This window comes from Rhinatrema bivittatum, chromosome 14 (assembly GCF_901001135.1).
Source record: "Rhinatrema bivittatum chromosome 14, aRhiBiv1.1, whole genome shotgun sequence".
Lineage (NCBI taxonomy): Eukaryota > Metazoa > Chordata > Amphibia > Gymnophiona > Rhinatrematidae > Rhinatrema > Rhinatrema bivittatum.
The window spans coordinates 57,926,717-57,953,130 of record NC_042628.1 but is presented as its reverse complement, the minus strand read 5'-3'; the positions used below and the strand labels follow the sequence as shown (position 1 = coordinate 57,953,130).

The 26,414-nt window shown below is 46.7% G+C and overlaps 1 protein-coding gene across 3 annotated transcripts; it reads right to left on the bottom strand.

The window, feature by feature from the left end:
- Positions 1-269: 269 nt before the first annotated feature.
- Positions 270-26,162, bottom strand: LOC115076278. Of its 3 annotated transcripts, XM_029577536.1 has the most exons (10): positions 25,965-26,162; positions 25,362-25,421; positions 24,456-24,609; positions 23,777-23,914; positions 23,425-23,574; positions 22,736-22,880; positions 19,841-19,960; positions 11,352-11,447; positions 1,417-1,559; positions 270-405 (listed from the first exon to the last, which is right to left on the bottom strand). In XM_029577536.1, exons 1-9 carry the CDS (start codon positions 25,992-25,994, stop codon positions 1,538-1,540), a joined length of 915 nt encoding a protein of 304 aa, XP_029433396.1. In that variant the 5' UTR covers positions 25,995-26,162; the 3' UTR covers positions 270-405; positions 1,417-1,537. The 3 variants fall into 3 exon arrangements, with proteins under 3 accessions (XP_029433396.1, XP_029433395.1, XP_029433394.1); XM_029577535.1 differs by lacking the exons at positions 270-405; positions 1,417-1,559; positions 11,352-11,447 and adding exons at positions 12,120-12,271; positions 12,722-12,887; XM_029577534.1 differs by lacking the exons at positions 270-405; positions 1,417-1,559; positions 11,352-11,447 and adding an exon at positions 12,251-12,887.
- Between the last annotated feature and the right edge of the window lie 252 nt (positions 26,163-26,414).

The window sequence follows — 26,414 nt, the reverse complement described above, 5'->3', positions numbered from 1 at the left end:
TCTTAGGTAAGCTGGCCCCTTCGTAATAGGCTCCGCTCCCCACCTATCTCACAGCCTGAAGTGGAGAGGTCAGGGGATGATTCTCCTCCCTACCCTGAGAGCCTCTGCAAAGTCAGTTTCCACCTCCTCTATCCTAGAAATCCCTAATGTGATGGCTCCATCATCCCCCCTTCCGAGGTGCAGCACCTCCATCATCCCAAGGATCTGTTCTCTGATGGCTCCATCATCCCCATTGCAGAGTCGGGCCCCTACCTGCAACCTGTGGTAGACCCAGTCCAACAGCATGGTCAAGTTGCTATAGACACCTGGGCGGTTGGGCCTGCCGCAGCCGTCTCCCCAGCTCACAATGCCCACCTGCCACCAAAGTCCATCTTCCTGGCATACCAAGGGCCCACCACTGTCTCCCTGCAGAGAAAATGGGGAGAGAGAGTGTGGGACACATTGGAGGGTTAATACAAACCCCCTCCCCACCAAGGCCATCAGAGAGGGCTAAGATGGCTCTTCTCTCTTTATCAGCACATGCCTGAAATACAAATCCCAGAATACAATATGGAAAAAAGGGAAAACGGTAGCACATTTCTCTGAACCTAGAAAACTGACTCAACATATCCCTGATGAGCTGGAGTCATAAGCATAGTTTGATTGCTTAATTTGGGACGGGGGATAGGTAAGGAATAGAGAGACAAGAAGAGTTGGAGGGGATGAACACTCTTCCCCCAAAAACTTTCTCTCTCTCCCCTTCTGGCCCATGTAGGCTAACTAAGTGAAGTCTCTTCATAATGTTTGGTCTCATGCACTCTTACACTCTCTCTTCCCCTCTCCGGGTCTAATCCCAGTACACTACCCCCTTCCCTCCCTCCCCAGGCCAGACCCCAACAGCTTTGAACTGGCTTCCCACCTATTAAACTGCTGGTGCCAGTCAACACACACGCATCCTCCTGCTCCTTCTGGTCTATACGGGCCAATGCAAGCATTGTTTCCCCAGTAATTTTTGATTGTCGCAGGCCATTGCAAGGGTGGCCTCCGTGTCTCCCATGTGTACTGATGCGAACAAGCATCCTCACTGCCTTCCAGCTGCAATGGGCTGGCATGAACATGGCCTGTACCTCCTTCCAGCTCATGTGCACCAGCACAAGCACAGCCTTCAACTTGAAACTACCCATGGCTGCAGTGCAGAGCCCTTGCCCTCCTCATCTGCAGAATCACAAACCACTGCCTGTGACATCATCAGCCAATACTGTGCAAGCAGCTGTTATGTCACAGCATGGTGTACTGACTTCCCAGCAAGAGACCTGGGTCCAGATGTAATCAGAGGGATCAGATTTCTCGAGGAATACCTGGGAGCATTTCCTTACTCTTTTTCAGTATTTATTAATAATTATTACCAATTAATACAAAATGCAGAGCAGCAGCTACCTGGCATGAATCTGCCTTTCCATCTGGGAACCCAGCACACAGCATCCGCGGGGTGATGTAACCGTCATAGTAATTTGACTGGTTGCAGGTCTGGGGATTGATCAGCTCCACTCTGGCCTCCCTAAGGATTGGAGTTACTTTTCCTGCAGCAAAAGGGTAGGCAGGCAAGGAGAAGAAATCAAGAAACAGCCTCAGGAAGCTTAACATCTCACAGGGACAGGTTTATGAGTCCACAATCCAGGTATCATTAGCTCTGGGGCAATATCCATTAAGCTAACTTGCAGCAAGTTTCACACTTAGTTTCCCTTTGAAATACTTGCTACCCGATAATTTACCACTCCTTTATCTGCAGCTAGGGTTACAAGGGAAAAACTACACACATATAATTGAAAATTCAATGTATGTGCATAGCTTTACTCCCATGCTTTCCTGTCCCCACATATCCCCCTCTCCCAACCCGTGTGCCACCTGAAACATCCATTTGTGAGTGTCCAAAAATAGCTCACTGCATTTGTGTTAGGATTAGACAAAATCCGGGAGTGGATCCTTGGGCCGACCGACGCAAGAGGACGGTCAGGAGGCAGACACAGACTGGATGGACTGGAACTTCACCTGGAAACCCGTGACCCCTCCAGAGGAGCTGTGGGAGCCCGGATCGCTAGGACTTAGGTGTCTTCGCCCTGGAAGCCCGAGGTCCCCCCAGGAGGAGCCCGTAGGGACCCGGGCCGCTGGGACTTAGGAGGAGGTCGAAAGAATCCACGGAGAAAGGCACGAACCGGAGTCAAGGCAGGCAGCAGGCAAGCAGAATGGAGTCACGTACCGGGGTCAAGGCTGGCAGCAGGCAGGCAGAAATGAAGTCACGTACCGGGGTCAAGGCAAGCAGCAGGCAGACAGAAATGGAGTCACGTACCGGAGTCAAGGCAGGCAGCTAGCAGGCAAAAGTGGAAACTCGGACCGGAGTCAAGGCAGGCAGCAAGCAGGCAGAAATCCAAGGAGCAAGGCAGGAACAGAAGTCAAACAGGCAGGCAAGCAGGTAATCCAAAACGAGCAGGCAGGAGTCAGGAACCAGGCAGGCAGGAACGGCAACTTGAAACTCAACAGAGTGACCACGTTGCAAGGCAAAGCATGAAAGTGAACAGCTGGTTTAATCCTTTGCCGGCGTCTGACGTCAGCCGGGGGCGGTCCCACACATCCGGGTGCTGAAGCCTCAAGAAGCCGGCCCTCGCGCGCGCTCCCCTGCCGAGGGGAGGAGTCTTCGGCGACGTCTCCCTCGTGGAGACGCCGCTGCCACGCGGCCCAGACAGCCCAAGAACCGGCGTTTCGGGGGGTTTGGAGCACAGGTAAGGGCCCGGTCACTAATCTAGTGACCGGGATCGCAACAGTACCCCCCCTTTTACGCCCCCTCCGGAGAGGACCAGGCTTTCCGGGATTGTCCAAGTGGTACTGGGACAGCAGGGATTTGTCCAAAATGTTCTTTGGAGGCTCCCAAGAGTCCTCCTCGGGCCCGCAGCCCTCCCAGGCCAGCAAATACTCCCATCTGCGGTTGTGGAAGCGCACATCCTGTATCTCCCGAACCTGATAAACAGGCTCCTCAGAAGACTCGACTGAGACTGCATCAGGAGTAGGCCGATGGAAACGAGAGAACACCACAGGCTTCAACAGTGATACATGGAAGACATTGTGGATGCGTAAAGATGAGGGAAGACGAAGCCTATAGGAGACCAGTCCTATTCGTTTCGCCACTGGAAACGGACCGCAGAATCTGGGGGCCAACTTGCGAGAACGACCTGGGAAGTGGAGATGCTTGGTACTCAGCCATACCTTAGTGCCGGGCAGCAATTCGGGTGCGAGGCGTCTGTACCGATTTGCCCCTCTTTGTGCCTTCTCCGCTGCTGAATGGAGTCGGTGCTGAAGGGTTCTCCAGAGTCGATGAAGTTGAGTGGCCATTGTCTGGGCCGCCGGCGAGGGAACATCCACAGGGACTGGGACTGGCGATCTGAGATGACGTCCAAAGACCGTCTGGAACGGAAATTGCCCTGTAACCGAATGCGTATGATTATTGTAAGCGAATTCGGCCCAGGGAAGCAGTGAGACCCAATTGTCTCTTTTTTCAGAAATGAAGCTGCGAAGAAATGTCTTGAGAGAGCGATTCATTCGTTCCATCTGCCCGTTACTTTGAGGGTGGAACGCGGTGGATAAGTTTAGTTGTACTCCAAACTTCTTACACAGGGCACGCCAATAGCGGGCTGTAAATTGGGGTCCCCGATCGGAAACAATGCTTTGTGGAAGACCATGAGACCGGAATATATGTTGTGTAAACAGAAGTGCCAGTTCTGGTGCCGATGGCAGCTTAGGTAAGGGTACCAAGTGCACCATTTTAGAAAACCGGTCTACGGTGACCCATATTACCGTGTTACCCTCAGATGGCGGTAAATCCACCACGAAGTCCGTGGCTATGTGAGTCCAAGGTTCAGTGGGAATTGGTAAGGGTTATAGGAGTCCCCCGAGAGGTTTTTGTCTGGCACATACTGGACAAGATGCCACATACTCCTGCACATCTTGTCGTACCCGGGGCCACCAGTAATATCGATTTAAGAGGGTTAGAGTTCTCTCCCAACCGGCGTGGCCCCCCGTGAGGGAATCATGTGCCCATTCTAGGACTTTCCTACGATCTCGTCGAGAAACCACCACTCTTCCCAGAGTGGACACACTGGTACTGGCTAACGAGATTCTGGCTGGATCGATGATATACTGAACGGAATCATCCTTCTCCTCGAAAATGGTATTCCGAGATAAGGCATCGGCCCGTACATTCTTCGAGGCTGGCCAGTATTTGAGAACGAAGTCAAATCGACTAAAGAATAAGGACCATCGCGCTTGCCTGGGATTAAGGCGTTGGGCCTGTGAAAGAAACTCCAAATTCTTATGATCAGTATAAACAGTGACCTGATGTTGAGCTCCTTCGAGCCACTGCCTCCATTCCTCGAAGGCCAGCTTAATGGCCAAAAGCTCCTTGTCGCCTATTCCGTAGTTGCTTTCGGCAGGGGTAAATTTCTTGGAGAAGTAGGAGCACGGTAGTAATCTCCCAGTGCTGGAATACTGAGAGAGTACAGCTCCTACAGCCACACTGGAAGCATCTACTTCCACAACGAAGGGACGCAATGGATCAGGGTGGCGTAAGCAGGTCTCCAATAGAAAGGCTTCTTTCAAGTCACAAAACGCCTTACATGCTTCAGAAGGCCAATGTCGAGTGTCCGCCCCTTTCTTTGTTAGAGCGGTCAGTGGCGCCACCAGCTGCGAATACCCAGGTATGAAGTGCCTGTAAAAGTTTGCGAAACCCAAGAAGCGTTGTAGGGCTTTTAGACCAACAGGCTGAGGCCACTTCTGGATAGCGGACACTTTCTCGGGATCCATTCTGAATCCTGTGGCGGAGATAATATAACCCAGGAAGGGTAAAGAGTCCTGCTCAAAAAAGCATTTTTCTAGCTTTGCTGGTCTCGGAGAATCTGGAGCATCTTTCGGACCTGGAGTCTATGAGAGTCCAGGTCTTGGGAGAAAATGAGGACATCGTCCAGATATACTATGACACAGGAGTACAACAGTTCTCTGAGAATCTCATTCATGAGATGCTAGAACACAGCAGGAGCATTACATAAGCCGAACGGCATGACCAGGTACTCATAGTGTCCGTCCCGGGTATTGAAAGCGGTCTTCCATTCATCCCCGGGACGAATACGGACCAAATTATAGGCCCCTCTTAAGTCCAGCTTTGTAAATACTCGAGCTCCTTGAAGTTTATCCAGTAATTCCGGAATCAAAGGCAGTGGGTAACGGTTCTTCTTGGTAATGGAATTCAGGCCCCGATAACACTAAATTTTAAAAAGGGAAACTTTGATAAAATGAGGAAAATAGTTAGAAAAAAACTGAAAGGTGCAGCTGCAAAGGTTAAAAGTGTTCAACAGGCTTGGACATTGTTTAAAAATACAATCCTAGAGGCGCAGTCCATATGTATTCCGCGCATTAAGAAAGGTGGAAGGAAGGCAAAACGATTACCGTCATGGTTAAAAGGTGAGGTGAAAGAGGCTATTTTAGCCAAAAAAACATCCTTCAAAAATTGGAAGAAGGATCCATCTGAAGAAAATAGGATAAAACATAAGCATTGTCAAGGTAAGTGTAAAACATTGATAAGACAGGCGAAGAGAGAATTTGAAATGAAGTTGGCCATAGAGGCAAAAACTCATAATAAAAACTTTTTAAAATATATCCAAAGCAAGAAACCTGTGAGGGAGTCGGTTGGACCATTAGATGACAGAGGGGTTAAAGGGGCTCTTAGGGAAGATAAGGCCATTGCAGAAAGACTAAATGAATTCTTTGCCTCCGTGTTTACTAATGAGGATGTTGGGGAGATACCAGTTCCGGAGATGGTTTTCAGGGGTGATGACTCAGACGAACTGAATGAAATCACTGTGAACCTGGAAGATGTAGTAGGCCAGATTGACAAACTAAAGAGTAGCAAATCACCTGGACCGGATGGTATGCATCCTAGGGTTCTGAAGGAACTAAAAAATGAAATTTCTGATCTATTAGTTAAAATTTGTAACCTATCATTAAAATCATCCATTGTACCTGAAGACTGGAGGGTGGCCATTGTAACCCCAATATTTAAAAAAGGCTCCAGGGGCGATCCGGGTAATTATAGACCAGTGAGCCTGACTTCAGTGCCGGGAAAAATAGTGGAAACTATTCTCAAGATCAAAATTGTAGAGCATATAGAAAGACATGATTTAATGGACACAGTCAACATGGATTTACCCAAGGGAAGTCTTGCCTAACAAATCTGCTTCTTTTTTTGAAGGGGTTAATAAACATGTGGATAAAGGTGAACCGGTAGATGTAGTGTATTTGGATTTTCAGAAGGCGTTTGACAAAGTCCCTCATGAGAGGCTTCTACGAAAACTAAAAAGTCATGGGATAGGAGGCGATGTCCTTTTGTGGATTACAAACTGGTTAAAAGACAGGAAACAGAGAGTAGGATTAAATGGTCAATATTCTCAGTGGAAAAGGGTAAACAGTGGAGTACCTCAGGGATCTGTATTGGGACCGGTGCTTTTCAATATATATATAAATGATCTGGAAAGGAATACGACGAGTGAGGTTATCAAATTTGCGGATGATACAAAATTATTCAGAGTAGTTAAATCACAGGCAGACTGTGATACATTACAGGAGGACCTTGCAAGACTGGAAGATTGGGCATCCAAATGGCAGATGAAATTTAATGTGGACAAGTGCAAGGTGATGCACATAGGGAAAAATAACCCTTGCTGTAGTTACACGATGTTAGGTTCCATGTTAGGAGCTACCACCCAGGAAAAAGATCTAGGCATCATAGTGGATAATACTTTAAAATCGTCGGCTCAGTGTGCTGCAGCAGTCAAAAAGGCAAATAGAATGTTAGGAATTATTAGGAAGGGAATGGTTAATAGAACGGAAAATGTCATAATGCCTCTGTATCGCTCCATGGTGAGACCGCACCTTGAATACTGTGTGCAATTCTGGTCGCCGCATCTCAAAAAAGATATAGTTGCGATGGAGAAGGTACAGAGAAGGGCAACCAAAATGATAAAGGGGGTGGAACAGCTCCCCTATGAGGAAAGGCTGAAGAGGTTAGGGCTGTTCAGCTTGGAGAAGAGACGGCTGAGGGGGGATATGATAGAGGTCTTTAAGATCATGAGAGGTCTTGAACGAGTAGATGTGACTCGGTTATTTACACTTTCGAATAATAGAAGGACTAGGGGGCATTCCATGAAGTTAGCAAGTAACACATTTAAGACTAATCGGAGAAAATTCTTTTTCACTCAACGCACAATAAAGCTCTGGAATTTGTTGCCAGAGAAGGTAGTTAGTGCAGTTAGTGTAGCTGTGTTCAAAAAAGGTTTGGATAAGTTCTTGGAGGAGAAGTCCATTAATGGCTATTAATCAATTATACTTAGGGAATAGCCACTGCTATTAATTGCATCAGTAGCATGGGTTCTTCTTAGTGTTTGGGTAATTGCCAGGTTCTTGTGGCCTGGTTTTTGGCCTCTGTTGGAAACAGGATGCTGGGCTTGATGGACCCTTGGTCTGTCCCAGCATGGCAATTTCTTATGTTCTTATGTTCTTATGATAATCGATGCAAGGCCTCAGTGATCCATCTTTTTTTGCTACGAAGAAGAATCCCGCCCCCGCAGGCGAATTAGACTGGCGGATGAATCCTTTGGCGAGGTTTTCTCTGATGTAGTCAGACATAGCTTTAGTCTCAGGCTGTGATAGAGGATACACTCTGCCGCGTGGCGGAGTTGTACCAGGAAGTAGCTCAATGGCACAGTCGAAGGGACGGTGTTGAGGTAGCAGCTCCGCCTTCTCCTTAGAAAAGACGTCGGCGAAGTCAGCATAGGGTGCCGGGAGTAGGGATCCAACATGTGCCAATGGGATGGGAGGTACCACTGCAGTCTTGATGCAGGAGCGGAAGCAGCGGGAACTCCACTGAGTAATCTGAAGGTCGTCCCAGCGGATCACCGGAGAATGTTGTTGAAGCCAGGGTAGACCGAGGACTACCGGGTGTACCGACCTCTCCAAGACCAGGAAGGAGATCGTCTCCTTGTGTAGTAACCCGGTCTGGAGCGTGAGTGGATTCGTGATAACAGAAATACTTCCAGGTAACGGGGTACCTTGAATAGAAGTAACCCGCAGTGGTGGTTCACGAGGTTGCGTGGCTAACTGGAGTTGCTGGACTAGTTCACGGGTGATAAAGTTCCCTCCAGCTCCGGAGTCAATGAGATCCCGCGTTTCGAAGACACCCCCAGGGAACCTCAGGGTGATAGGTACTGTACATTGAGGAGCAGCATTAAGACAGCCCAGGAGACACTCCTCTAATCCTCCTAGGCGCGAGCGTTTTCCGCCCGCTCCTTACATTGTGACAGAAAATGTCCTTTTCCACCGCAATACAGACAAAGTCCTAGTGTACGACGACGGCGTTTCTCCTCCTCAGTCAAGGACGTTCTCCCCAGCTGCATGGGTTCCTCAGGGGAAGATTCGGAGGAAGCCCCGGCGGTCCGAGGACTCGGCGTGAGCGGCCTCGAGAAGACAGGAGCCAAAGACGTCATACGTCGTGGGGGGCGTACCTCCCTTGCCCTTTGTTGAAGGCGGCGATCTATGCGCCCAGCGAGTTCTATGAGTGCATTGAGGTCCTCTGGAATGTCCCTGGCGGCCAAGACATCTTTAATCCGACCTGCAAGGCCCTCCAGGAAAATGCCACGAAGAGCGTCATCACGCCAGCCTACTTCCAGCGCCAGTGTGCGGAATTCTAGGGCATACTCGGCCAGAGTATGTGCTCCCTGTCGCAGTTGCAGCAATTCAGAAGTTGCCGAGGTCTGACGAGCAGGCTCATCGAAGGCTGCTTTGAAACTGGCTACAAAGTTATCAAAGTTAGTGAGAGTGACGTCGTTCTTCTCCCACATGGGTGAGGCCCAATTCAAAGCCCGGCCATCCAAGAGAGAAAAGATGTATGCCACCTTGACAGAGTCAGTAGGAAACTGGTTGGGTAATAAGGCAAACCGTACGAAGCACTGGTTTAGAAATCCGCGACACGCCTTGAGATCCCCAGCGTAGCGAGAGGGAGCAGGAAGTTGCGTGGGCGTCTGAAGCGTGACGACCGGAGCGGCCGCTGGTACTGGTACTGGTGCAGGAGGTTCGGCGTCCATGCGAGTAGCCATGCGCTCCACTGTGGCTACAAGAGAGTCAAGAACCTGTTGTTGTTGCACTAACCGCTGAGCGAGACCCGGAATGGCCTGGAGACCAGCGAGGTCTGCCGGATCCATGGCCTTGCAAACTGTTAGGATTAGACAAAATCCGGGAGTGGATCCTTGGGCCGACCGACGCAAGAGGACGGTCGGGAGGCAGACACAGACTGGATGGACTGGAACTTCACCTGGAAACCCGTGACCCCTCCAGAGGAGCTGTGGGAGCCCGGATCGCTAGGACTTAGGTGTCTTCGCCCTGGAAGCCCGAGGTCCCCCCAGGAGGAGCCCGTAGGGACCCGGGCCGCTGGGACTTAGGAGAAGGTCGAAAGAATCCACGGAGAAAGACACGAACCGGAGTCAAGGCAGGCAGCAGGCAAGCAGAATGGAGTCACGAACCGGGGTCAAGGCTGGCAGCAGGCAGGCAGAAATGAAGTCACGTACCGGGGTCAAGGCAGGCAGCAGGCAGACAGAAATGGAGTCACGTACCGGAGTCAAGGCAGGCAGCTAGCAGGCAAAAGTGGAAACTCGGATCGGAGTCAAGGCAGGCAGCAAGCAGGCAGAAATCCAAGGAGCAAGGCAGGCAGGAACAGAAGTCAAACAGGCAGGCAAGCAGGTAATCCAAAACGAGCAGGCAGGAGTCAGGAACCAGGCAGGCAGGAACGGCAACTTGAAACTCAACAGAGTGACCACGTTGCAAGGCAAAGCATGAAAGTGAACAGCTGGTTTAATCCTTTGCCGGCGACTGACGTCAGCCGGGGGCGGTCCCACACATCCGAGTGCTGAAGCCTCAAGAAGCCGGCCCTCGCGCGCGCGCATTCCCCTGCTGAGGGGAGGAGTCTTCGGCGACGTCTCCCTCGTGGAGACGCCGCTGCCACGCGGCCCAGACGGCCCAAGAACCGGCGTTTCGGGGGGTTTGGAGCGCAGGTAAGGGCCCGGTCACTAACCTAGTGACCGGGATCGCAACAATTTGTCCGCTAAGCGCAGGCAAGTTTCACCCCATCGGTTCTAGCCAGCTAACTGTTTAATCACTGTCCTCTTCAAATTCTCCTGTCTCGGGTGTAGAATGAACAGGGCTCTTTGCGGATTCTGGGATATTTTCCAGGTATGAGAACCATGCAGCAATATAGTATGTAAATAATTTTTTTGTTAGTCCAAAGAAAATTATCAGAACCTGCAAAGACTCGGGCTCTACCGCAGGTCTAAACTGGCTACCGGATTTCTGAATGTCACAATGGGAGATGAAATGCAAATAATCAGTCACCAGGGCGGTAATGATGTCTTAGTGTGTTGGGCTCAGGAATAGGTGCTTTCGCTCCCTATGGGCTGCAGGGAGACTTCAGGGATGTGGGACTTTTGTAGCTTCATACCTCAGCTGATAGAGTTATTAAGGCAGTCTCTCAAATGCTCAGTTCTCCTACTCAGTCCCATTGCCTGCTTTCTTATATAGATTCGTAGAAGGCAGAGAGAGGCCTTTTGCTCAGTTACAGTGGCCCTCTCAAATTCTGCCTAAAAACCCACCTTTTGAGGCAGCTTCCAATTCCTAAAGCTGGTCTTCCCTGATCATGGCCTTGGTTTTACAAGTTTCTATAATAACCAAGTTCCTGAATTCTCTTGTTTTGTCTGCGTGTCTTATCTAGATTGCAAGCTCCATGCCTCAGGCACTGTGGGCCTGTACAGTGCTGCGTACATCTCATAGTATTATACAGATAATCAGCAGTAATAGCAGTAGTAGGCTCCCCGCCCATCAGATTGAACCAAGAATGAATGTATTAAGGCTTCATCTCCAGGAGAAGAGGATTCATTTTCCTGCTGCTTGATGGCTTGGCCCTTGGCTAAGGGGTTTAAATGAGGCCAGCTGGCATAAAGATTAGATGTGCTGTAGTGCCTAATGCCTGATCACAAAACATGAGGACAGAGAATTAGTGAGGATTTAATGGATTAATGAGGGCCAGCCGGCACAGAGACACCTGCAGGGGAAAACAACCAAGTGACTCAAGGAACACGCTCATACTTTCTTGTAAACTGCAGGCACAGCACAAAATAACTGTCCTCGTCTGCAGAAAAAAAACAGTCTGTGCTCTGCTCTTTAAAACTGAGTATGCATAGCCCCTTCCAAAACCAAAGAAAAAAGATGCCTAGACCCTGGCAGCTTACCACCCTCCACTACATGGCCCCAACCGGTGATCCAGCAGTTTCCTCTGGCCTGGAACTGTTGGCGGTAGCCTGGCAGGCACACGGGCCTGAGTGTATCTATAGAGAGGAGAGAAGGACAAATCAGATTCTCAGAGCCCAAATCGTCAAGCCAACAGATGCTAATGGCTCTCATGATGAAGACTAGCAAAAATATTTAGGTGGACTGATATATATAGCTACCACTGTGGGTGAAGCAATGCCCATAGTCGGGGGTGATAGGACTTCACCAGGTGGAAGGTGCAAAAGCAACATAGTATCTTTGGAAGAGAGACATCAAATTTTAATTACAGGTAGGAGTTGCAAATACTATTTTTACATCTGAGAGGGGACTGGAAGGGCAAATAAATATGACAGAAAAGTGACTACCAGTAGAATTGACCTTATGTGTGCCACCTTGAGCATTCAAGAGGCAAATCTTCCACCTGAAAATCAATGAGACTGGCACCCACAAACCTGGGAATTCTAGGAGGTTTGCTATCTGAGCTCCAGAAGGCTTCTCCATACTGTAAGTGGGACAAGGACCCCAGTTTGAATCTTCATTCTCTTCTTTGCTGGGGCAGAAGAAATCACAGATCCTTGTGGTAAGATAAAGTAATTGACTTCAAGAGATTAAAATGGCTGGTCTCCTGTGGGGAAGTCTGTCTATTGACCTATTCAAAGCCATTCACTTCTGGGCCCTGGTAGGCAAACACTTACCAGAAAACTGCAAAGGAACTGCTGTCTTGAGTAGGGCCACATCATAATCTGTGGTAGCAGCTGAGAACTGGCTATTGTAGTAGATTTTTTGCACCGAATACAGACTCAAGGTAGACCCTGTGGCGGTACTGATAGAGATGGAGCCTGCCTGAATCATCCACTTATTGACTGTCAACAGATTGGACCTAGGATGGGACACAGAATGGAGTGGTTTGGCAGGGTGCAAAGAGCATGAACACAACGTGTGTACTTGTCAAGCAGGGGGAGTAACGGCTGATGAAAAATTGTGCTTCACTAATCTATATTTCTAACTCTACTATGTCCTAAGGAATATGACAGGACAGCAAGAATGACCAGACTCCAAAGAGAGATACAGAGCTGCTGGCAGATGAAGTCATCAGCCTAGGATGAGAATTATTGGGGAAGTCATCCTTAGGAATATGGGATTGTCTGCTGTAGCAGTCATTTTCTGGGGAAGGATGACTGATATCATTTTTGGATATGGGAACAAAGCTTATGGGAACCAGCTTTTGGGTAAAGGAGGACCATGGCTGTTGTGACACCACATCAGGATTGGACAGAACTTTCCAATCGATGGGTTGCAAAACAAGGCAAGTCAGGGATATGATACTCACAGCACAAAGCAGTGGGCTGCGCTGAGGACCCACTGAGAGGAAATGATGGATCCTCCACAGATGTGTCTCCTCTCCCATTGCAGGCTCACCTGCCATGGCCAGGTGCCCTCTGCCGATGGGGACCCTCCAACAATGCGCTGGGCTGTGGTGGCAGGACGGCCACAGTCTGGGGAAAAAAGATGAGAGTTCTGTGCTGCCCAGGACAGCATGAAAAGAAGTGGAGAGTGTAAGAGAGAGAGTCCAAGAAAGAAGGGGAGAGAGAGTAGAAAATCAAGAGACAAAGAGAGGAGAGAGCACGGGAAAGAGAAAGGGGAATACAATTGGCCTAGCATGAAATGGATACATTGGTTGATGGATGAGTGAAGGAAGGGATGAATGCATAGGGATTTATAGAAGGATGATGAAGGGCTGAAGTAGGGATGAATGAGACAGATGAAAAGATGAGTAGGTTGATGGGTGAGTGGATGGATTTATAATTTTCAACATCAAAACAATGTAACCGAGAAGAATAAATTGCATAAGTTAATTTCACAAGGGCCGCATCTCCAACTTCCCTGCACAGAAACTTGCATTCCCCTGAAGAATGACAGAATGGGAGGAACTAGATCAGTGGTACTTTGAAAAGGTGAGAGGTGGCCCTCAGTCAGCAGGACTCTGGATCCTTACCTGTGCATTGAAGGGAGACTCCTTCCTGAGATGGGCATTTCTTACTGAAGCATGTTGTACATAAGCAAATCAATAAAGGTACATTAGAATGAGTTTCCTCTCCTGAGATCAGAGCCAGCTTTTCTGAATTTCAGTACATCTAAGGAGGCTTCAGTGCAGACCACACTGTGCCTCTATGTCCTGTGCTAAACAGATTCTCCCTTTACAGCACTGTGTACACTGATACTGCTAAATACACATGAAATAACAGAGCAAGCAGTTCTAGCAATTAGTAAAGTTTCAAGTACTTGGAGAAAAACAGGGAAGTAGCCACTTACTATCTGTCCTGGGAGCTTTACCAAGTACAATTTTTAATGGAATAATAGGGGGGTGATATTACCTTACAGTAGGGTCTTCCCAGAAATGTCCTGGTGACCCCACCGTCAGTCAGATTTTAAGGATATCCACAATGCATATACGTGAGATAATTGTGTATACACTGGAGAACTAGTATATACAAATTTATCTCATAGCTATGCTTTGTGGATATCTTGAAAACCAAGATAGGTTTGGGAAACCTGCTTGGGTGTAGTCTGAATGCCTTAAAACAAGAGTAGGCCAACTACATCCCACAAGCCATTTTCAGTCCATGGAATAATTTTTTCTGGCCCACTTGTCAATTTTGAAATAATATAGCTACCAATTCACTATCATTGTAATTCTGCTCTGGTAGTCTCAGTGTACTCGTGGGAAGCAGCAGCGGAAAACGAAAGATGCTGCAGTTCTGCAACTGTCCCTGCCCATGTCATCATCAAGCCTTTGATGATAACATCAAAACTGCAGCATTGTCTGTTCTCTGCTGCAGCTTCCCATGAGGAATGCCCCAAGGCAGCCATCGCAACCTCAATTTCCAACCCAAAATGCCCCGAGACCACCGCCACCTCAACCTGCCATTTCCAACCCCTAGTGCCCTGAGAACAACACTCTTACAATGTGCTGCTTCTGAACTGGAGTACCCCGAGTGCCAGTAAACTTGGAGCTCATTTTGGCATAATCATATTTATTGAAGGTACACAGCATTATCCCACTTCAATTCACCACCCTTTTAAATAAACTAAAAAAAATTTGAATAAACTAGAGTAAAGATATAGGGCTTTTTTAAGATTGTATTTACAGATTATGGTAACATTTCAGATTTTTTCTTTCTAGGAAGAAAGGAGAATGAAGTACAAATCTAAAGAAAATCCGGCATAAAAAATTTGAAGAAATGCAATTTCTTTTGAGGAGAAAATTTAAAAAAATGAATGGTTCCAAAAGAAGGAAACTGGACACAAATGGATAGAAGAAAAGAAAATATAAGTATTCAATGTCTTTTCTCTATGGCTCCTTGAATCTGCAACAGCCACAAATGTGGCCCCTGAGGAAAAGGTTTGCCCATTTCTGCTTCAAAAGTATGTGATATACAGCAATATTAAAGTGTCCAAACTTCGTAATGCAGCCTTTAGACTGGTGGTTACATGGTAACTTGTAGTTTACATTGGCTTAGCTACTGGGTGAAAAGCGACATCTGTGCTCTCAATATTGTTTTGTATGTATAACAATAAGTTTGCTGCAGAAAAAATTGCATTATTATAACTGGCTGACATTCGTTGCACATTGATTTCAGTGAGTTCTTGGGATAGCCACACTAGTTTGTGTATGTTACGGAACTCAGAATACTCACTGGAAGGTGATGTTTAGTCTGTAATTTCTCCTATGGCAGTGAATTCATGTCCTGCTTTTAACAGATTTTATATTGAGACTCATATTACATGCAATATCTTAATATACTAAAATAGTTTTATATCAAAAATGACATGTTTGAGGCAAATAAAAAATGAACACTCAGTAAAGTATTATATCCCTTCAAGGAACCTGTTTTTTTTGCAGACAAAGTACCAACATTTACCATATGCACAACTTTTAGAATCAATGAAACATGTATTCGGTATTGTGGGACATGTCCCAGACAACTCTCCCCTTCATTTATAAATATCTTTTATTGACATGTCAGCCTCTTGCTTATATTGGATTTTCTGTTTTAAAACTTCCCTGTTTGGGAAAAATTATTCTTTTGGCTTTTCAGTTTGAAAGATAAATAGTTGGAGAAAAGAGTGCAAACTTGGACCAGTGTGAGAATGACTGGGTAAGTTTGGTTGATATATGAGAGTTTGTGGCTGAATAGCTCAGAGTTTGCAGGTTGGGTGCATCAGTGATGTTATTTATAGGTCTAAATTGTGTTTGACTACTTAACACCATAGCCCCTCCCAAATACATTTCACAATATGGGGAAGATTTTTATTCTTAGGCGCACGGGGTACATTTGTGTGCATGCTACGCGGCGCACACAAATGTACACCTGATTTTATAACATGCGCGCGCTGCCACGCACATGTTATAAAATCCCGGGTCGGCGCGCACAAGAGGGTGCACACTTGTGCACCTTGCGCGCGCCAAGCCCAAGGGGAGCCCCGATGGCTTTCCCCGTTCCCTCCAAGGCCACTCCGAAATTGGAGCGGCCTTGGAGGGAACTTTTTTTTATCCCCCCCACCTTTGAAAATCTACCCCTATATTTTAAAAAAATAGCAAATATGGTAAAACAGGGGGACATTTGAAAAATATGTTAGTGATAGAAGGAAGTGCAAAAATGGCATTGTGAGACTCAGAGGAGAAGAGGAGGAATATGTAGAGGCCCATGAGCAAAAAGCAAAATTTCTTAACAAATATTTCTGTTCGGTGTTCACTGTGGAAGGACCTGGAGCAGGACCACATAAAACAAACACAAAAAAGATTATAAATGAGGTAAACCTCAATCAATTTTCTTAACAATGTGTTCATGTAGAACTAACTAAAAGTAGATAAGGCAATGGAGCTGTACGGGATATGTCTGAGGGTACTAAAGGAACTTAGAGAAGACCTGTCCTTTTAAATGCTTCTTTAGAGTCGGGAGTAGTTCCAGAGGATTGAAGATGAGTGGATGTGGTTCCTATTCTTAAAAATGGAAGCTCTGTGTTTTTATCTATGTTCTTAATTTATTATTTATTATGTTATTTTTGTAATCCGCCTTGAATTTTAGATACGTGTGGAATATAAATTTATTAAATTAAATAAATAATGAGATAAAGTAAGGAGGTGGCTCGGAACTACAGACCAGTTAGTCTGACCTCTGTGGTGAGCAAATTAATGGAATCGCTGCTAAAACAGAGGATAGTGCAGTTCCTGGAATCTAATGGGTTACAAGATCCGAGGCAGCATGTTTTACTAGAGGTAAATCTAGTTAGATGACTCTGATCAATTTCTTTGATTGGGTGACCAAGGAGTTGGATCAGGGGAGAGCACTAGATGTAGTTTACTGGGATTTCAGTAAAGGCTTTGACATGGTTCCAAATAAGAGACTTATAAATAAATTGAGCGCCCTTGGTATGGGACCTAGAGTGACTGACTGAGTTATAAATTAGCTGAGTGGGAAACAACAAAGGGTAGTGATAAATGGAGTTTTGTCTGATGAGGGGTGTGATACTAGTAGTGTCCCTCACAGATCTGGACCAGTTCTTTTCAACATTTTCGTCAGCAACATTGCAGAAGGATTGTTGGGAAAGGTTTGCCTTTTTCCTGATGATACCAAAATCTGGAATAGGATAGCCAGCCAGAAAGGTGTGGAAAATATGAGGAGGGATCTAGTGAAGCTCAAGGAATGGTTTAGGATTTGGCAGCTAAGATTTAATACTAAAAAATGCAGGCTCCCACATTTGTTATGCAAAAACTCAAGGCAGCGGTACAGCATGAAAGATGAGCAGGATCTGGGGAGTGATTGTATTTGATGATCTTAAGTGGCCAAACAGGTGGATAAAGTGACGACAGAAGTAAAAAAGATGCTTGGCTGCATAAGGAGAGGGTCAGCAGAAAAAGGGAGGAGATATTGCCCTGCAGAGGTCCCTGGTGAAAATTTGAGAATACTATGTATAATTTTGGAGATTGTACTATCAAAAAGATATAAACCGATTGACGTCATTCCAGAGGGTGGCTACTAAAATGGTCAGTGGTCTTCGTTCTAAAGCATATGGGGATAGTCTTACAGATCTAAACATGAACACCCTAGGGCAGTGGTTCTCAATCTTTTTCCCATCATGACACACCTGATGGACATCGCTCACATCTGTAACGCACTGCTCGTTATAATCCACAGCAAAAATAATAAAAAAGGTCCAGTATTACTTTTATTGTTAAGAATGACATAAAGGAATTTCTGAATAGATTTCTGAATAGAAATTACATAAATAGTAAACTCCCATACCAGAACAGCACCAACTTCCAGCACTCAAACTGTAACCACCTTACCTAAGAAAAGGCAACACTGAAAATACTACACCAGGCCTTAAATCTCCAATACATCTCCTATTAGGAAAACGGACCAAGCCAGGCTGCTCTAGAGCCCTACACAGAAACTACACGCCAGCAGAAAACCTCACCTCGGTCACAGGTGCAGACCCTCACCTAACAAAGAATCAAGAGACCATAAAGCATAACTAGAAACATGTAGACAAAAACTGAACTGGAAACTGCAACAAGCCAGACACTCTGTATGCAGTGCAACAAATGAAAAAGAGAAACATCACTAGTCCTCATAAAACAAATCAAGAAATATAAAATAAATAGCAGTACAACCATACTAACAAAAAGAACAGATTATTTCAAAACAGCTAATGAACAGAATCTCCAATAATTAAAAACTCATATAAAAAATTTCCAGACACCAATAACATATTTTAAAGCAGCAGACACAAAGACCCAATAATTAAAAATAATAAGGATAAAAAAAATGCTCTGCTCTCCATACCTGGAATCAGATTTCCAGGTGCCCTGAGATTGTTGTGAATTAGGAGGTGGAGGGGGGGTTGCTTGCAACTTTCTCCTCTCTCAGTCTCACATGAGCTCTCTCTCTCTCACACAAGCTCTCGGTTACACACATATACACATGCTCTCTCTCTCTCTCTCTTTCACTTATGTAGGCTCTCAATCACACAATTACACACACACTCTCTCTCTCTTATACACACAGGCTCTTAATCATACAAATACTTGCTCTCACTTACACATACAGGTTCTCAGTCACACATTTACATACATGTGGTCTCTCTCACACACATAGTAACATAGTAATGACAGCAGAAAAAGACCAAAATGGTCCATCTAGTCTGCCCAGCAAGCTTCCCAAGGTAGTAACTGCCGCTCCGTTCAGGTTATCCCCATGTTTCTCTTAAGGGTAGTAACTGCCGCTCCATGCAGGTTACCCCCATGTTTCTCTTAAGGGTAGTAACTGTTCTCAATCACACACACTTACTCTCTTTTACACATTCATGCTCTCAATCACACACACATACTCTCTTTTACACAAACAGGTTCTCAATCACACATATACATGTGATCTCTCTCATATACAAAGGATCACAGACATGCTCTCAATCACACATACATGCTCTCTTTCTCACAAATAGGCTCTCAATCAATCACTCACATACATGCTGTCTCTCTCTCACTCACACACACACACACAACAGGGTCTCAAAAACATGCTCACTCACTCACTCTCTCTCTCTCCCTCCACCGAAGAACAACTAGCAGCAGCAACAGCCTCAACCTCTTCCAACCCTCATGGCCTTGAGAAGAGTTCCATCGGCCATGGGGGCTGATGTTGCTCCTCCTTTTGCTCCGGGCCATGCTGCTCTTCTCCTTTGAGCCGATGCTGCACACACTTGTACCTAGCATGGTCTCTTCTTCCTGCACGTGCGGCTGCTGCACACCACTTCTTCTTCTGGACCAAGATGGGTAAGAAGAAGAGACCATGCTACTAATACCGCTGAATGTTTCTTCCAGCTCTCCTGCCACGTTTGCCTGGGTTATTAGCATTTTAAGCCCAGGCAGAGGAAGAGTTCGCATCTCGCTGGGGCAAGGGGAGCAGATGGGCCAACAGGTGACTGGGAAGTATGGCGACACTCCTGTGATAGACATTTAAAGACATCCAAAATTTCCATGCACAGGAGGCAGGACCTTTCAAAGGAAAGGAGGTTCTAGAACAAGGAGTCATAGATGACGGTGAAAGGGGTAAACTCAGGAGTAATCGTAGGAAATATTTCTTTACAGAGAGGATAGTGGATGCAGGGAACAGCCTTCAAGTGGAGGTGGTGAAGATGAAAACAGTATCTGAATTCAAGAAAGCATGGGATAAATACAGGGGATCTCTGAGAGAGCAATGAGAATTGTCAAGCTGAATTAGTTAGGTGGTTGGACCATTTGGTCTTTTGCTGCCGTCATGTTTCTAAGTACATGCTACACCTATGACTATCTCTGCAGGGTATGCACTGCTGTTGGAATGCTAACAGAGTTTATGTCTCACGCCGATGGAGGGGAGCAAGGCTGGAAACTGGGGAAACTCACACTGGCATCAGGAAGTTTTCTATGTGGTCGGCGTGTTCTTCGACTTTAGTCACTATGGCAAAGCTGTCCAGGCAGCTGGGTTCAGAGAGTCGCAAGTCCACTGCTTCCGAGTCGGCATGGCTGGACCAAGTAGAAGAAAAAAAAGAAGGGAGAGAAAGGACGACTCCTGTTAATCCTTTATTTTCTGTACTGGATGAAATCCTGTTGTGTATATTCCCATTTCTGAACTATATGTGCTTTAATAGTTAAATTCTTTGCCCCAAAATGTAAAAGGCCTGAACACCAAACAACTCGGTTGAGTTTCTGGAGGTAGAGGTTAGGTCCTCCCTTGATTTCATTGTGCTGACTTAAATCGAGGTCCTCCTAAGAAAGTGATAAGTATTATTCACCCAAATATGGGAAGTAATCCAATCTCCACTCTGCCTTCATGGCCTAAGTTAAGTTACGCTCCGGAATCTGAGGTGCAAATATCCTTAGGGCATTTCACATGGCACAGGCAAGATTTTCAATATCCACAAGCATTCTCCCTCTTTTCCTATCCTGGCTTTCACTGCTCTCTCTCTTACCATCCATCCATCCATCTTCTAGAAATGCTCTCCATCTTCTTCCATTTCTACCCATTATATATTCATCCCATCTTCCATCCGCCCAGCCATCCTTACAAGCCAGTGGTGTGACTGGTTATAGCTACATCTGGAACGTTGCTCACACGCACCCTCCCACCAATCACATACTCCTCCCCCCTTCATGCTGCCACAGCCTCCCCTCACCTTGGTGCTCTTAAGGTGGCAAAAACAGTTGGGTCAGTCCTGAGTCTTGCAGTAGTAGTAGCAGTGGCAGTCAGGGAATACTGAATCTGAGGCGGCATATATCACAGGCTCATAGGCCCTACATTCCCCACTAACCCTCATCAGTTTCAAGCACTGTAGTTCTTCACCCCTCTTCAGAACAGCTCCTGGGGCAACCGTCCTATTCACCTGGCCCTTCCTCCGTATCCTCACCCATTCATTCTTCACTTGACTTCTTTCACATCTCCATATATCTTTTACAATCAGCCCTTTTCCAATGCATGTCTTCCTTCTCCCTTCATCTCTCATCCATTCTTCCAACTTTTTTTTCTGGTCTCAGTCTCTTTGCCTGCCTCCCTCCCTTTCTCCTTCTCCCTCTCCCTTTTCTGCCTTCCAGCTTCTTTCTTTCTCTCCCTTTTTCTTTTTTCTCCCTCACTTCCTTGCTTCCTATTTTCTATTCCTCCTGCTCGCCTTATAAAGGCAGTTATTACCCTTAACAGAACACATGGGATAACCTTGCACGGAGCGGCAGTTACTACCCTTATCAAAACACATGGAGATAACCTGCATGGAGAAGCAGTTACTACCCTTAACAGCACACATGGGGGTAACCTGCACGTAACAGCAGTTACTATCCTTTACAGAACACATGGGGGTAACCTAAATGGAGTGGCAGTTACTACCCTTAACAGAACACATGGGGGTAACCTGCACAGAGTGGCAGTTACTACCCTTAACAGAAACATGGGGATAACCTGCATGGAGCAGCACTTATTACCCTTAACAGCACACATGGGGGTAACCTGCACGTAACGGCAGTTACTATCCTTTACAGAACACATGGGGGTAACCTAAATGGAGTGGCAGTTACTACCCTTAACAGAAACATGGGGATAACCTGCACGGAGTGGCAGTTACTACCCTTAACAGAACACATGGGTGTAACCTGCATGGAGCGGCAGTTATTACCCTTAACAGAACACATGAAGATAACCTGCATGGGGAAGCAGTTACTACCCTTAACAGAACACATGGGGGTAATCTGCATGGAGCAGCAATTGCTATCCTTAACAGAACACATGGGGGTAACCTGCATGGAGCAGCACTTATTACCCTTAACAGAACACATGAAGGTAACCTGCACGCAGTGGCAGTTACTATCCTTAACAGAACACATGGGGTAACCTGCATGGAGCAGCACTTATTACCCTTCACAGAACATATGAGGGTAACCAGCATGGAGTGGCAGTTACTACCCTTAACAGAATACATGGGGATAACCTACATGGAGTGGCAGTTACTACCTTTAACAGAACACATGGAGGTATCCTGTGTGGAGCGGCAGTTACTACCTTTAACAGAACACATGGAGGTAGCTTGCAAGGAGTGGCAGTTACTATCCTTAACAGAACACATGAGGGTAACCTGCATGGAGCAGCAGTTACTACCCTTAACAGAACACATGGGGGTAACCTGCACAGAGTGGTAGTTACTACCCTTAACAGAAACATGGGGATAACCTGCACAGAGAAGGAGTTACTACCCTTAACAGAACACATGGGGGTAATCTGCATGGAGCAGCAATTGCTATCCTTAACAGAACACATGGGGGTAACCTGCATGGAGCGTAGTTACTACCCTTAACAGCACACATAGGGGTAACCTGCCCGCAGTGGCAGTTACTATCCTTAACAGAACACTTGGAGTAACCTGCATGGAGCAGCACTTACTACCCTTCACAGAACATATGAGGGTAACCAGCATGGAGTGGCAGTTACTACCCTTAACAGAATACATGGGGATAACCTACATGGAGTGGCAGTTACTACCTTTAACAGAACATATGGAGGTATCCTGTGTGGAGCGGCAGTTACTACCTTTAACAGAACACATGGAGGTAGCTTGCAAGGAGCGGCAGTTACTATCCTTAACAGAACACATGAGGGTAACCTGCATGGAGCAGCAGTTACTACCCTTAACAGAATACATGGGGATAACCTGTATGGAATAGCAGTTGATACCATAAGCAAATTTCTGGGCAGACTGGCTGGCCCATCTGGTCTTTATGTACCATCATTGTTACTATGTTTATGTTTCTTCCACTCACCTGTTAAATCCCAGTTCCCTGCAGGTCATCCTCCCAAAGATGGGGTCCCAGCCCTTATGGCAGATGGTATAATACCGCCCCTCTGACACATTGTACACCTGGAGAAGAGAACTGCGGCCCAGAAGCACCACAGGGTTCCGGTAATCTGCAGGGGGTCAACAAGAAGGGCAAGAATGGTGACCAGGACAGCCCCTAGGGAATCACCCAAAATAAGAATCCTGAGCTCTCCAGCTCCTTGGACTAATTCTTTTATGTAATGCCACAGTGAGGGGTGTGGTTTAAACCTTTTTACACTGACTTGTGTGTGTGCGTGCATGTGTGCGTGTGTTGGAGGGGCAGAAATGGATTTAGACTGAAGGCTGTGTGATGAGTGCCTGACGAGAGCTGAGTAGGATGACATAAAGAGAGAGATCAGGCATTGTGGATGAGAACTGGATGGAAAGCAGTAGGAAGTCATGCTGGAAGATTGCGCTCTCTGTTGAATAATTAGAAAAGGAATAAGCAGAGAGGTGATACTTTAGTTTCCAGTGAAGCCTAGGTTCAACAAGCAGTAAGGGGAAAAGCCTCACTGAGGTGGAAAAACAATTACATTTTCCCTCTCTATGACTGGAAGCTAGGGAAGGTTTACTGTCTATAACACGCAACAAGCAGATTTAAGCCTGAACCCCTACCTTGATCCAGCTTCTTACCAGTGGTGGAGATGTGGCTTATATTGGCCTGTTGCTTGGCTGAGGAGCAGGAGTTGATGCCACCAGTCAGGGAGCAGTTGTCCACTGGCATGCATAGCTCCACGTAATCTGGACATGCCCGTTCTGAAGATGAGTTATGGCCATATCTGACTGGAGAAGTGAACATGGGATCTATTAGGAGTGAGCCACAAGGGCATCAGGGCAGAGGAAGGATCCAAGGAGTGAGTCTCTGATACAGAAAACGGGAAAAGTGCCAAGAAGAAACTGGGCTCTGGTCAGTGACGGATGCCAGAATGGGCCAAGAATGGTGCAGAGACATTGCAGATGCCCCTGGAGGTTGGGAAGGACTTACGGATGAGGCAGATGGATAGAGCAGCCGCTGACACCACCAGTACCACGGCCACATTGGCAAGAACAATGTAGAATCGGCGAAAGAAACAAGTAAGGGAAGCATCTTCCTCTTGGCTGAGCCCCTCCAAGCTAGAAACATCTGAAAGAGAAGACAAAATCACAGTACTTGCTAGGAGTTTGAAGCCAAAAGTGCCACAGCCATGTCCCTTCATACTACCCCCACACTGGACCCCTGAGATTAGCAGAAGTCTGCACGAGGCCCCCATTTCCTTTTCCAGGTCCCACAGCAGAGCACAAAGTCCACATGAGTCTAAGGATCAACAAGTCAGAAGATTTTGTATAATTCAGTCCAGGAACTTAACTTGCCACCAGTTTTTTCAATAATAAAAGTTGTCTCCTACAGCCTGTTTGCTGCCTTTTTCACTCCAAAAAATTAAACATGACTGAAGCAAATACACAAAGAATGAGTGGTGAATGACTTCAGTTACCAGATGGCTCCAAGTGATCCAAGACAGGTTGGACCAGTTCTGGTTTTACTCCATGTGCATCTACTATGGACTTGTAATTCTTAGCTTCTCCAAGTGGAAGAGAAACCAGGGCAGGATCAGCCTGCCTCTGATGGTGACCGTTTGTGGGTAGGCTCTGCAGGTGACCCCATTGCTGCCCTTGCTCCTCTTCACCTCGTTTTGGTAGGTTCCCAAGAGCTGGGATGTTCACTGGGGTCTCACTGAGGTACTCTGCGGCAGGTACTTCGGGGGATCCCTTCTCCACCTCCCTCTCTTCTGTTTCCTTTAGTTCCTCCTCAGGTTTCTCTGAGATAGTGCCTCTGAATAGCTAGAACAGAAGAGCAGGTTAAATACATAGACATAATTTATCTGCTCAGCAAGGGCTAGAGAGGTCATATTAGTAGTGGGTAAGAGGGGGGGGGGTGACTCAGCACTAGCCCACAACATTGGGGGGGGGGGGTGCTGCCCCCATGCCCCCTAGTCTCTGCCTATGGAAATATGCCTGGGGGGGGGGAAAGCAGGGACAACGAGGATGGAGAGCAAAGGACAGGCAGAGAAAAAAATGGGGGCAAGACAGGAAGAGAATTATGTCCCCAGAAGGTACCCATCAGGTACTGCTTGACTTATCTCGAGTTACTGAATGCAGGGCACATGCAAACAGAAGCCATGCACAGGGGCTGCTTTCTGTGTGATAGATTGAACAATGCTTTAGGCTGAATGTTGGAACTGGGCTCAGGTGGCTACCTGGCGTGGATTTATCTTTCTGGCACTGCAACTAATAACTGTTTCCAGGTGATTCAGCCTGGGAGTCTCGAGCTTTGTGCTAGCAGACAATAAAAGAGGAGAGCCCAGCTCCTGCTCTCCACCAGTAATAAAACTCAGGCTCATCCATGGAGGCCAGAGGGAAGATTTTGGCTCCTTCACTGCTGAATAGTTGCTGTTTGCACTGAGAGGTGTTCACCATTTAAGTTTTATTGTGTTGTATACTGGCCTTATTCCTAGGTTTTAAATTGTTAACCGCCTAGGGACTGGCTGGGGCAGGGAGAACCTTAGCTGTGAGATCCAAGGTATGAGACTTACCTCATCAGTGACAGTCAGGGAGAAAACGTCAAACACAGAGGGTCTTCTCGGCTCCTCGAGCTGCAGAAAAAATACATTTTGTACAACAATCAGATAAATTCTGTCTGATTATGTGAACTAATAGTGCACCAGATGGGAAGAAATAAAGAGAAGCTGAGCATGATAGTTTCCGGATAAGAGGCTAGATGGGGAAGAGAAAGGCAGAGGGCCATGCATGATGCCTCCCTGATGAGTGCCAGATGGATGGAGTAAAGGAAGGAAGATAAACAATTGAGGACAAACAAGAGAAGGGATGGCAGTCTGCATGGCACATCAGTGCTGTCAGGTTACTGGGGTCATGGCATGCCTTCCACTGGCCCTGTGCAACAGAGTGAGAGGGGTATGGCTTGTTCCTCTCCCCTTCCTGCTCCTGACCCTTCAGCACCAAATCCCACCCCACCCTCCCTGAATTAAGCACAGGGAGTGTATTAAATAAATAAATAAATAAATTCCAGCAGAGCATCAAACCCCCAAATCCACAAAGTTCATACAATCCTGCTCCCCTCCATAAACCAGATCAATACAAATCCCAGTTTTCCTCTTCACCAAGTCAAAAATATTCACCAAAGTAGGTTTCTTATCATGCTGTGCCATTCCCACAGTTCTTAAAAATAGTAACGCTTCTTGTTTCCAGTGAGCTCTTCAGGGACGATCAAAGGTTAAGTGCCCTCATCTGTCCTCCAGGATATAAAAGGTTAGGAGTTAGCATTAAGGGGCATGGTCATGGAGCAGGTATTTGGAGTTTGGTTCCTTGTCTCTGTCTTCCGAAGCAGGAAGGGTTAGGGATAAGGTGCCTTGCTTGTCTTCAGGGCAGAAAGAGTGATCACAAGGTGTTGAGATCAGGATTAGAGACTTTATTTGTTTTCAGGTAGCACAGCCTGAAATCTTGCCTCCTTCTTTCCACTGTTTCTGATCCTCTGTTACAGGCTCAATAGTCAGGGCTATAGCAAGCTGAGTGGATTCTTCTAGTGGAGATAACAGCCGGAAGTCTGAATAGGATATTCTATGCAACAC